A 13,303-nucleotide genomic window follows, 5' to 3' on the forward strand; every position below is an offset into this window, starting at 1 on the left:
ATGGCTCTCTAGAGAATGCTAATGGGATGGCAGGGCGGACGGGGACAAATTCCAGAGTGTCTTCAGCACGTGGCATCTCCATACGCTCCCATGGCGCTGGGCCTGTTGCCCAGGTTGTTAACATGACATTCTAGCTTTTTTTCTTTTACCCGGATGTGGGACAGGTGTCCTAGAAAAAGCAAGTCCCCCAAATAAAAGCCCTGAAAAAAAAAAAAACAAAAAAACGTGCTTTTTAACCTCTTCCTCACAGCCTAGCTGATTTTCCTTCTGGCAAAATTCTTGACTTTTTTTTTTTAAACTTTACAAACCACCACACTAAAAGACTCCCCAAAACCTGCCAGAGAGAAAGGCTCCTTTGTTCTGGCCCTGCACAGTCTCTGGAATTTTCTCTGCCAGCCTCCCTGCACCTACAAGGTCTTGTTTCTTCTCACACTCTTTGGCAAGGGGCTTCCCCCCGCCCCTCTTTTTAATTTCTTCCCTCTACTTGACAAAAGATGGCCTGGTGACATTTATTTCCAGAAATTGGAAATCAAGCGTGCCTGGCCTGCCTCTTCGCCCACCACGAGCTGAAATTTAAGCTGTGTAAACCCAGCGGGGTTGGGGTGCCAGGGCAGGCAGACCCCGACGTGCCAGGGGCCCCGGGGTGAGGACAGGCTGGGGGCGGGTGACTAGGCCATGCCAGGTTTCTGTCACCTGGATTTTCCCTGACTCCGGCTGCATTCCACCTCCCCCAGCCCCGGAGGGATGGGAGGCAGGGAGAGGCTGAGTGCTCATCTATTTATTTTATTTATTTATTTATTTATCATTCATTCATTCATTCATTCATTCATTCATTCATAATAAAGACAGGGCCTTTACATATCCCTGGCTGTCCTGGAACTCACAGAGATTCTCCTTCCTCTGCTTCCTGAGTGCTGGGACCAAAGGCGTGCGCCACGACTGCCCAGCCAGGCCAAGTTCTTAACAGTAATTCTAGAGGGGACACAGAGGCCGTGTTTTCTGGTTCATGTGCACAATTTTGTAGGAAGATGTGTGAAGACCTTTCAGGTTCATGGATGGATAATTATGAGGCCCCCATCCCCACAGATGGCGCTGGCACGGGCTCTGTTTCTGTTTGCAGACTAGGCAGGGTACAGTTCAGAGAAGAGCTGGGCCCACCCCAATGCCCCACAGCTTCCAGAGACAGGTCTGTACCCCAAAGTCCAGAGACCTAACCTCAGATGGATGTTGATTTCAGCACAGATCTGCCTGTTAGGGGCTGCAGGGCTAGGAGTGTGAATGAGAATTTCTGGAACGTTCTCAGGGGATCGCTACTTTTAAAAATGGCTAGGAAGCCTGGTGGTGGTAACCCACACCTTTAATCCCAGCACTCGGAAGGCAGAGGCAGGAGGATCTCTGTGAGTTTGAGAACAGCCAGGTCTACAGTATGAGTTCCAGGACAGCCAGGGATACACAGAAAGACCCTAAAAACAAACAAATGGCCCCCCCACAAAAAAAGAATGCCCAGGGAGAATGGGTTCGGGTGGGTAGTGGTGACTTTCAAGAGCTCTCTGGGCCTCAGTTTCCCCACCTTCACTGTGGATACACAGGGAAGCCAGAGGTACATTTTCACCTGGCCCAGGCGGAAAGCCAGAAGGAGCCCCCGACAGCCGACAACGTGGGGGGCCTGGGGTGTGCTGACAAGCCCACCAGTGACCCCGGGCCTGAGCCAGCCCCTGTGTACCCATGGCTCCTGAGCCACCCACACAGCACACCTGGCTTCGGGCGTGGGGGAGGGCCCAGGAGGCCATGACTAGAGCTTGCTTGAAGAGCAGGGAAAGATCAGTTCTGGGTCCACGGGGGCCGAGCATGGGCCTGAGAGTCCTGTACCCCACACCCTGAATCACAGAGTGGTGAACATTCCCTAGCCTGGGAGCAGACCCCTCTGCCATTGCAGCCCCTGAGGTCTCAGGGATCAAAGTCCAAGCAGGCTTGTAAGCTGGGGCTGAGGGAGGTACTTGGGGGCCAAGACCCTCAGAACACTTGAATGGCCCCACCCCGTCCTGGAAACTGGTCTCAGCTGGTCCTGAGCCTGAGGGAGGAACTTCCAGGGACCCCCCTTCTGGAGAAAGGCATCTCTTGCTCAGAGAGGGTCTGCAGAAGCCTCTGGGCCCACAGCACTCTCTTGGGAGGAATGCTGGGTGGGGTCCCCTGACCCTAAGGCCTGGCCCTGTCAAGTCAGTGGTTGGTCCCTCTGACCCTCTCGGGTCCTTGACTAATTTGGCTGGCTGTGTGATCAGGGAGGATACAAGGAAGACCAGGCAGTACATTTCTGAAAAGGAAACAAGTGGTTTGTAGACACGAAATCCCTGGGCGGTGGCTGAAGTGGCAGCTTGAAGCTGGGCAGGGTGCTCAGGGCAGAGGTGTGTGAAGCCAGGCCACACACACACCCCAGGTGGGTGCTTCCTGCCATCAAAGGGCTGGGGGACAACTCCAGGCAGGGTGCTTGCTATCCAAGCTTGAGGATCTGAATTCGAATCTCCAGAACCCCTGGAGAAAGCTGCACTTAGTGGTGGGGAGGAGGACACAGGAGGATCCCTGAGTTCCTTGCTCAAACAGCCTAGCTGAACTGGGGAGACCAGTGAGACCCTCAGAAAACAAGACAGAACAATGAGGCAGACAGTTGAGGCTGACCTCTGGCCTACACACACACACACACACACACACACACACACACACACACACACACACACACACAGGACTATGAGTTTATTTCCAGGCATGCACACACACACACATGCATATACCCATACACACTCATGCACACACATGTACACATGGGGCTATGGAATTCATTTCTAGTCGTTCACACACAGGGTTGCTGGGTCATTCATTCCTACCTAGTGTCCATGGACAGATGGCATTCTCTGGGAGGGATCAGAAGGGGCACGATGGAACCAGGGTGGGGTTCTGAACCCTAAGCCTCCCTCCCCTTATTTGCAATTGAGATTCAGGGTTGGGGCTCAATTAATACTTGGTCTCAGCCCCAAATCGGGAGTCAAAGGAGAATCAGGGCTTAGGCTGGGGTCAGGGTTCAGCCTAGTGTTAAGGTACTGCCCTGGGAGCGTCATTGTGCCACTGGCGTGGTGGTCTGGCCTTTGTCCACTGCATAGGGCCGCGCCCGGGGCTTCCAACCTGCAGGAGGCTCAGCAGGTCGGGCTTAAGAGTGTGGAAAATTCCTGCCAGTCCTGGAGCCCGCTGGATCCCACCGCACCCCACAGAGACCTGCTGATGGATGAATGCCTCTTGCCCCGGGGGACCTTAGGGGCCCCCACACCTGGGTGCTGCGGTGTGGTGCTCCTCAGTGCCTCTCCCCCACAATCCATCTGGCCGTGGGTCAAATGAGAGAGAGCCCTTTACTGCCAGAGATGGGTGGGATACCCAGAGGCTGCCACACACCGCCTCCGGGGCAGGAAGTCATGCTGCAATGGCCAAGCTCCCCTTGTGGCTTTTGGGAGACATCTAGAAATCAAATGTCAGCTAAGAAGCCTGCTGCTGGCCTTTGGGTCAGCATGCTGCGCCCTAGAAGGTGGAAACAGAGCCCAGCTCTGGCTGCCTGGGTGAACCAAAGCCGCAACCGCACATATAGAGTTCTTAAATGACAAGGGTCCTCCAGCCCACCATTGGAGACCTGCTTTTAGAATTCACTTTACTTATGCTGGGCCATGGTGGCCTTTAATCCCAGCATTCCAGAGGCAAGCAGGTCTCTGCGAGATCAAGGCCAGCCTGGTCTACACAGTGAGTTTCAGGACAGCCAGGGCTACAGAGAGAAACTCTGTCTTGAAAAAACAAATAAATGATTCATTTAATTCTATGAAATACAATCCAGCATTTCCTGGTTCATGTGTCTTGTCCTCAGCCCAGTCAGGAGAAGCAGCCTGAGCTGTCAGTCACCCATGGAACGCAGAAAACTAGTGGAGCGTCCTACCTGACTGGAAGGACAGGGCGTCAGTCTGGGGAGGCTTCCTGACAGAGGTTCCTACATGGAGGTGTACAGAGTCTGAAACTCACTTACCCAATGCTTGGCCATGGGCCTAGGGCACATTATGACTGACAACCCTGATATCATGCCCAGAAGTCAATCAGTGTAAAGAAAGAGTCACAGACTGATCCAGCCTCAAAGAGGGCAGTCACTTCCTTCAGCAAACCAATTCCCCAGGACATCCACCAACCTGGCACTGTGGGACTCTGGGTAAGACAAAGCAGAGCAGTTGGGTAGAACAGAGATCATCGCAATCTACTTCCTTCTCCCTTTGTCTGCGTTCATCAGTCACCTGGGAAGGAGCTGGCGCCCAGCAACTCCGGGCTGCTGCTGCCGCGGGTGCTTCCTGCTCCAGGTAAGGCCACTCGGGAGGACCATTTCACTTACCCCCTCCGGAGCACTTCTCTTGGGAGAGACCGCTTTAGCCTGTCCCTCCTCTAGTCTCCCTTTAACTTGCTTACTTTTTAGTCCTGTTACAGCCAGGGCTGGTCCAGGACCGGTAAGGAGCGTCTGGTGGCTCACAGAGCTACCCAGCCCAGAGTCAGCAGCCCACACCCACAGGCAGGGGCTTTGCAGAGTCCGGGGGCGGGGGTGGGAATCTGGGTTCATGGATGGATAATTATGAAGCCCACAGATGGCGCTGGCACGGGCTCTGTTTCTGTTTGCAGACTAGGCAGGGTACAGTTCAGAGGAGAGCTGGGCCCACCCCAATGCCCCACAGCTTCCAGAGACAGGTCTGTACCCCAAAGTCCAGAGACCTGACATCAGATGGATGTGAATTTCAGCACAGATCTGCCTGTTAGGGGATGCAGGGTGAGGCTTGTAAGGATTTCTGGAATGTTCTAGGACACTCTGGGTCTGGGGGGATTGCTACTCTCAAGAATGACTAGGGAGCTGGGTGGTGGTAACCCACACCTTTAATCCCAGCACTCAGGAGGCAGAGGCAGGAGGATCTCTGTGAGTTTGAGAACAGCCTGGTCTACAGTATGAGTTCCAGGACAGCCAGGGATACACAGCAAGACCCTAAAAACAAACAAATCCCCCCCCCACACACAAAAAGAATGCCCAGGGAGAATGGGTTCGGGTGGGTAGTGGTGAATTTCAAGAGCTCTCTGGGCCTCAGTTTCCCCACCTTCACTGTGGATACACAGGGAAGCCAGAGGTACATTTTCACCTGGCCCAGGTGGAAAGCCAGAGGAGCCCCCGACAGCCGACAGCGTGGGGGGCCTGGGGTGTGCTGACAAGCCCACCAGTGACCCCGGGCCTGAGCCAGCCCCTGTGTACCCATGGCTCCTGAGCCACACCCACAGCACACCTAACTCCGGGCTTGCAGGGAGGGGCCCAGGAGGCCACGACTAAGGCTTGCCTGAATAGCAGGGAAAGATCAAGGTCCTGGGTCCATGGGAGCCCTGGAGACAGTCCATTAGTTGCTCTTCTAGGTTTATGATAAAACACTCTGGCCAAAGGCAGGTTAGAGGACAAAGGGTTTATTTGTCTTACAGTCCATCGTGAATAGAATTAAGTCAGGAACTGAGGCAGGAACTCGGAGGAACACTGCCCAGCCCAGGAAGGCCTGCATGGGGGGTGTTCCCACAATGGACTGGGGTCTCCTCTATCAATTAAGAGCCCAGACAAACCATCACCCACAGACATGGCCACAGGCCAATCTGACCTGGAACATTCCTCTACTGAGACTCCCCTAGGATCCCTTAGATGACTCTGTGTCAAGTTGACAGCTTAAGTTCTGTGGGACAGGAAAACAAAATTTCAACTGTTGGAAAGAAATGAGTTCTAAAAAATTATTTCATGGGGAAACATTTTTAGTAATTTTAGTACAGTGTGGTGGCATATGCCTTTAATCCCAGCACTTGGGAGGTAGAGGCAGATGGATCTCCGTGAGTCTGAGGCCAGCTTGGGCTACAGAACAAGTTCCAGGACAGACAGGGATACACAGAGGGACCTGGTCTCAGAAACAAAACCAAACCAACCAAACAGAAAACTTTTTTTTTTTTAGCTGAGAATCAAACCCAGGGCCTTGCGCTTGCTAGGTAAGCGCTCTACCACTGAGCTAAATCCCCAACCCCAAACAACAACAACAAAAAAAAACCTGTAAAAATTTAAATGCAAATGGGGAGGGCTTTTTTGAAAGTGAAGCTCTGGGTGTGTTGGTGCACACTGGTGAGCAGCATCCTGGGGAACCTGAGGCAGGAGGACCAGTTCAGGGCCACCCAGGGATACAGAACGTGACCTGTCAAACAATCAACCGACCAACCAACCAACCGACCAACCAATCAATCAATCTTTTTGAGGAGTGCTTGTTCCCCTGTGAGCACCCTGCTCAGAGTGCTTGCTCCTGCACAGTGTGGCCACTGGCTGAAGCAAAGGCACAGGGGAATGCAAGGATGGTTCAAGTTCAAATCCCAAAGACAGAATCTGGACTGATGCGGAGCAGGCAGCCAGAGGAAAAATCCAAAGATGCACATTTTCATCTGGAGTTTCTTACTAGCAGGAGTGCCTGGGACCAGGGTTTCTCTTTCTGTCTCCGTTTCTGCTGGTGTTGTTGGTTTTCACATTTATTTATTTACTGTGTGTGTGTGTGTGTGTGTGTGTGTGTGTGTGATGTAAGTGCAGCACCTACAGAGGCCATCAAGAGGCACTGGGTGCCCCTGGAGCTGGAGGTACATGAAGCTGAAGTTTTCCTGAGTCCCGGCATGCCAGCAGTCGGACAAATCTCTCCCACTTGCGTCCCCCAGCAAACACACAGAGACAGTTATATTACTTACAAACTGCATGGCCGTGGCAGGCTTCTTGCTATCTGTTCTTATATCTTAAATTAACCCATTTCTATTCATCCATATGTTGCCACATGGCTCATGGCTTACCGGAATCTCACATCATGCTTCTCCTCATGGCCACTGGCAGCATCTCTGACCCAGCCTTCTTCCACCCAGCATTCTCCTCTCCTTGTCCTGCCTACACTATCCTTCCTGCCTGGCTAATGGCCAATCAGCATTTTATCTATCAATCAATCAATCAATCATCCAGAGCATGGGACCAGAGAGCAACCTTTCCTGGGGACTCCAACCCAAGTAGAGGGTTATTTCTCCCAGCATTAAGGAGGAGGGGGACCCGAGGGGTCAGGTCCTTGGGTCTCTGGTTCTTTGCTGTAAGTGACATCCTTTGAATTCTGTCTTCTATTATATAGGAAACATAATTTTCATCCAGATTTAGCTGGGCATGGTGGCACATGCCTGCCATCCCAGCACTCAGGAGATAGAGGCCCGAGAGGCCAGGCATTAACGTCATCCTTGGCTACTTAGCTATTAGAGGCCAGCCTGGGCTACATGAGACCCTTCTGAAAATTTAAAATGCCTGTGAATTATAACATGCACACCTCCTGTACCTATTATTACCCTCTTCTTTCAGGTCCCCCAGGTTATGGATACGCCCCGAGCAGCCAAGGCACAGTGTCCCTGGCGTCCATGCCTCACAGGCCTGCTGCTGCAGCTGCTGTTGGCTCTCTGCTTCTTCTCCTACCTCCGAGTGTCCTACGACCAACCCGGCCCCACAGCTCCTGATAGCTCCCCAGAACCAGCCTCCAGCCCAGCTACCCCTGTCCCCAGGCCCCTCGTCATCTTGCTGTGGACATGGCCCTTCCACAGTCCAGTGGCTCTGTCCCCCTGTTCCAAGATGCTCCCAGGCACGGCCGACTGCCAGCTGACCGCCGACCGGAGCCTGTACCCCCAAGCAGATGCGGTCATCATCCACCACCGCGAAGTCAGCGCCAACCCCAGCTCACAGCTGCCACCTCAGCCAAGGCCGCCAGGCCAGCGCTGGGTGTGGTTCAGCATGGAGTCGCCCAGCCACTGTAGCCGGCTGTCAGACCTGAGTGGACACTTCAACCTCACCATGTCCTATCGCGCTGACTCTGACATCTTCACGCCCTATGGCTGGCTGGAGCCATGGCCAGAGGCTCCAGTCCAAACCCAGGTCAACCTGTCTGCCAAGACTGACCTGGTGGCCTGGGCTGTGTCCAACTGGAACTCCAAGTCGGCTCGGGTGCTGTACTACCTGAACCTTCGGAGTCACCTCCGTGTGGACGTGTACGGCCGAGGGCACAGGCCGCTTCCCCAAGGGGACATGATGGAGACACTGGCCAGGTACAAGTTTTACCTGGCGTTCGAGAACTCCCTCCACCCAGATTACATCACAGAGAAGCTCTGGAGGAATGCTCTGGAAGCCTGGGCTGTGCCTGTGGTCCTGGGGCCCAGCAGGCAGAACTATGAACGCTTCCTGCCCCCTGACGCCTTCATCCACGTGGATGATTTTAAGAGCCCCAAGGACCTGGCTCAGTACCTGCAGGAGCTAGACAGGGATAGCCTGAGCTACCAGCGCTACTTCCGCTGGAGGGAGAGGCTCAGGCCTCGCTCGGGGAGCATGTCCCTTGCCTTCTGCAAGGCATGCAGGCAGCTGCAATGGGACCAGAGGTACCAGACGGTCCCCAGTGTGGCCTCTTGGTTCCAGTGAGGTGACTGGCCAGAGTCCTGCAGGTAGGGTCCCACCAAGAGTCATCATCTGTAGCCCCTGGGAGACAGACACCCCCTTTCCTGGTACCCCTTGACAGGCATCTCAGCTGCCCGGAGCCTTGGTTCTATCATCTTCACCTAGAACTTGGCCCACTGGGGGTGTGGGTAGCCAGAAGCCTGAGCCATATCAAGAGCACCTGATCCCAGCACACCACTTCAGGCCACTGACTCCTATCCTGCCACTGCTGGGTGGTGGGTCTGCCTCAATAGCTTGTGGTGCATACAACAGCCCACGCCCGTGGTGGTTGTAGGGGCATGGTACTATCACAGTCATGCAGATGAGACCCTGTGTGTGTCCTTCCCCTGGGGATGCTCAGGCACAGAGTGGGAGTGGGGGTGATCAGAAGCCTCGGCTTTGTGGGTGGCCCTGTGTGGCTCCTGAGCCTGGGTGCAGAGCTGAGGCTGTGGGAGACGCTCTGTTTACGTTTCCATCTCCTGGGAGGTTCCACCCGGCTCTGCGGCTGGCATGTTAGAAGTGGGTGGGAGACGGGAGGCCAAGGTCCCCGCAGGCCTGGGTGGGAGGCTGCTTTCCCGAGCACGGGGACACACACCCACCTGGGCAAGGGAGCCTCGGGGAGCACAGCTTTGGACTCCCAGACCAGCTCTGAGGCTCTGTGGTCTGACCACACTGGGGACACTGAGGCCAGGAACAATCACTAACAGTCACTGGGTTCCACAGCACGTGGGGCTTCCAGCCTTTCGGCCACCATTGGCTGATTCAGATGGAATGGAGTGGGAAATCCATCTCCTCAGTCCTTGTGTCTCAAGAAGCTGAGAGGCTGGACAGGGCTCTGGGGCAGGGGCCTGGCCCCAACCCCTCTCCCACAGAGAACACCTGCAGGCTGGGGCAGCATCACATCCTGCAGGGTACCCGGGAGCTCTTGCTGAGTTGATCTGGGTGGAGAGGGGTGCCCTTGGGAGCCCCCACTCTGGGTCACTGGGGCAGGGGTGCATCTGTCTTCAGTCCACTGACCACTGGGAAAGCTGGACAGGGACAGACCACCTTACCCCCTACCCAAGTGTCTGGAGATACCAGGGTCAGAGCAAACTGGGATCAAAGTGCCCTGGCCCTTCGTGGGATGCACAGACCCCCATCTCTGGGAACCCAATACTGCCTGGCACCTTCCAGGCCTGCCCAGCATCAAGGTGACACTAAGACAAAGTTACTGGCACCCCAGCCCGTGATACCTCCTGTCCTTCCCTAGCCAGCCAGCCAAGGTTTTAGGGGTCCATGATACGGGTCCTTGGGGACCCAGCTGTGCACCTGCCCCAGACCTGTCCGCTCCTGGAGGTGGGCAGTGGGTTATTTTTAGGTGGTGGAAGGGACAGACAGGGCCACAGGGAGCCAGTCTGGTGCGGTGGTCCGGGGTCCACTCAGACCTCAAACTTGAGCAGCAAAGGTTCTGGCCTCCACCCGCGTGCCCCAACCTGGATCTGTCGCGAGTGGAGCGGATGAGCACAGGCGGGGACAGCTGTCCCTCTGCGCATTTTCTTTGTTGGGGTTTGGTTTGCGACACTCTCGGGTGGGCCTCGTATTTGAGACGTCGCCATGCTCGGTCACGAACCCCTGATCCTTGTGCCTCCCGAATGCTCGGATGACAGCCCTGTGCCACGCGACCCTGCCTCAGCCTTCACTGTCCTCTGCCCTCGTGGTCTCTTGCGTGTGTGCCCTGCCCGTGCGCGCTGCAGTCCCTGCCGGGGCGGCGGCCGGTGGCCTGGCCCTCCGGGAACAGGGTCTCCTGCTGCACCTGCTGCTCTCTCCTTCCGGCATGCTGGCTTTCCGGGAGCGCTCCTCCCGCCACACCCACAGTCCCAGGATCCTGCCACCCCCAGGTCCCCAGCGCCTCCTGCCGTGTGGCCACCTACATCCAAGCCAGGCCCTCGTGCTCGCAAAGCAGACGCGGCATGCATGAGCGTCGCCCCTGCTTTCTGTCCTCCCATCTGCTTCCCCTTTTCTCCCAGGACACTAGGAGCCCCACCGCGCCCCCGCCTCAGCCCCAGCCGCAGGCGCAGATGGGCCTGGCTGTGGCGCCGTCTGGCAGGCCCAGGAAGGAAACCCACCCTGGTGGCCGGCACGTGCGTTCACTCGCTGCACATGCGCAGCCTGCACGCGCTGACTGCCAGCCAGGGGAGAAGTTCTCGAAGATCTGCTGCATCTCTGTTGCCTGCGGTAGAAGTCGGTCTGCGGAGGAGCGAGGGAGATGGAGGATTCAGGGGTAGGGATCCCCACGTGCCACCCTACCCCCACCCTGCTGCAGTGCGCACGCGCCCTTCCGGACCGTGCCTCGACCCCTGCCCACAGCGGGCTCTTCTTCACCCTCGCGTCCCTGAAGTCGACCTTCCTGCATCTGGACCCCAGTGTGGCTGCGGTTGCCCCTGCCCTCTCCCCCAGCTCGCGGTCTATGGGGCTTAGGGCGCCTGCCGTAGGAGGTGGTGTCATTTTCCCTTTTGTAGGAATAAAGGGGCTCAGTAGCACGTGCCTCTCACCCTCACCCTTGAAAACCTGAGGCAGGAGGAGTGGGGGAAGTTTGCCAGTGGCAGCTTGGAACAGAATGACCCTTTGGGGTGTGTGTGCGTGCGTGTGCGTGCGTGTGCGTGTAATCCTCCTGAAGGGCAGAGTCAGGCGGAACTCTACGTGCCAAGTTTCAGGTCAATCGAGCTACAAAAATAGAGAAAGCCTGTCTTAAAAAACATAACAAGAGCCGGGCGGTGGTGGCGCACGCCTTTAACCCAGCACTCGAGGGCAGAGCCAGGCGGATCTCTGGTGAGTTCGAGGTCAGCCTGGGCTACATATCAAATTCCAGGACAGCCAGGGCTACACAGGGAAACTGTCTCAAAAAACCAAAAAAACCCAAACCAAACCAAAACCAAAACCAAAACAAAAACAAAACAAAACAAACAAACAAACAAAAACAAGCGTGGCCATGAGGGTCTAGTGGGCAAAGGCACTTGTGGCGACCACCTGGCGATCCTCGTCAGATCTCTGGACCCACATGAAGGTGGAACAGAGAAGGGACTTCCCAAAGTTGACCCATGACCTCCACACACATAGGTTAACATAATTTTTTCCAGACAGTTTCTCTGTGTAGCTCTGACTAACCTGGAACTCTCTATGTAGACCATGCTGGCCTGAAACTCAGAGATACACCTGCCTCCTGAATGCTGGGAGTCAAGGTGTGCAACAGTATGCCCAGCATGCCAGAACTTGGGAGACAGAGGCAAGAGAGTTCCCATGAGTTGAAGTCTAGCCTTGACTACTGACAGATATCATGTGTCTTAGGATTTTTTTTTTTTTTTTTTTTTTTTGAGCTGAGGATTGAACCCAGGGCCTTGCACTTGCTAGGCAAGTTCTCTACCACTGAGCTAAATCCCCAACCTGTGTCTTAGGATTTTATTGCTGTGAGAGAAACCATGACCACTGCAGCTTACATAAAGTTTTTGTTTTTTTTAAATTTAATATAGCTGGCTTACAGTTCAGAGGTTCAGTCTGTTATAGATGGTGGGAAACGTGGTGTGCGGGCAGACATGGTGCTGGAGATGCAGCTGAGAGTCCTTTCATCGGATCTGCAGGCAGCAGGAATTGGACTGTGTCACTGTGGGTAGCTTGAGCCTAGGAGACCTCGAAGCCCACCCCGACAGAGACACACCTCCCACTTCCTTCAACAAGGCCACACTTCCTAATAGTGCCACTGTCTATGGGGCCATTTCTCTCAAACTGCCACATTGTGTCCTAAAAAAAAAAAAGAAAAAAGTGTGTGTGTGTGTGTGTGTGTGTGGTGGTGTGTGTGTGTGTGTGTGTGTGGTGGTGGTGGTGGTGTCATGTGGTGGTACACGTCTGCCAGCACTTGGAGAGGGTCAGGAGCCCAAGGTCTGACTGTGCTACCAAGATAACCTGATAAAGCTAACATGTCCAGAGCTAGGTACTCAAAATGCTCTTTCAGAGGACTTGAGTTTGGTCCCAGCATCGACAGCTGCCTGTAACTTCAGATAGCCAACACCTTTGTGATTCCTGTGCACCCATGATCACATGTACACACCAATCAGACATATGCAAATGAGATTTTTAAAAGACAAAAAAAAATCCATATCCACAACTATGAGGACTCAATATGTGTATGACTAACTTATTAGAATATTCCAGCACAGAACCAATGTGTGGGGCTGGAGCGTGGTCAAAGTGGAGCCCCGCCTAGGATGCAGCAGTGAGGGCTGGGGGCGTGGTCAGGGCGGAGCCCCGCCTAGAATCCCCAGGAGGCGTGGTCAGGGCGGAGCCCCGCCTAGAATCCCCAGTGAGGGCTGGGGGCGTGGTCAGGGTGGAGCCCCGCCTAGAATCCCCCAGTGAGCCCTGGGGGCGTGGTCAGGGTGGAGCCCCGCCCCAGTGAGGGGCTGGGGGCGGGGGCGGGGTGGAGCCTAGAACCCAGCCTCCCTTACTTGCTGACACTACTCCACAAGTCCCCAGCGGCAAATGGATTTGGGATTTGGCAATTATATTTCTGCTTCTCCTCCTCCTTCTCCTCCTCTTCTCCTTCTCCTCTTCCTCCTCCTCCTCCTCCTTCTTAAGATTTATTTGTTTTACATGCATTGGTGTCTGGAACTGGACTTAGAAAAAGTTGTGAGCCACCATGTGGATTGTGGGAATTAGATGCGCAGGTCCTTTGGAAGAACATCCAGTGATCTTAAGCACCGAGCCACATCT

General features: G+C 54.9%; 1 protein-coding gene across 1 annotated transcript; it reads left to right on the top strand.

Moving 5' to 3' along the window:
• The first annotated feature begins 7,459 nt into the window (after window positions 1-7,459).
• LOC118571454 (3-galactosyl-N-acetylglucosaminide 4-alpha-L-fucosyltransferase FUT3-like) lies at window positions 7,460-8,548 on the top strand. Its single transcript, XM_036170481.1, has one exon. The coding sequence runs from the start codon at window positions 7,460-7,462 to the stop codon at window positions 8,546-8,548; it is 1,089 nt and encodes a 362-aa protein (XP_036026374.1).
• The last annotated feature ends 4,755 nt before the right edge of the window (window positions 8,549-13,303 follow it).

The sequence above is a fragment of the Onychomys torridus genome, chromosome 21, assembly GCF_903995425.1.
Source record: "Onychomys torridus chromosome 21, mOncTor1.1, whole genome shotgun sequence".
NCBI lineage: Eukaryota > Metazoa > Chordata > Mammalia > Rodentia > Cricetidae > Onychomys > Onychomys torridus.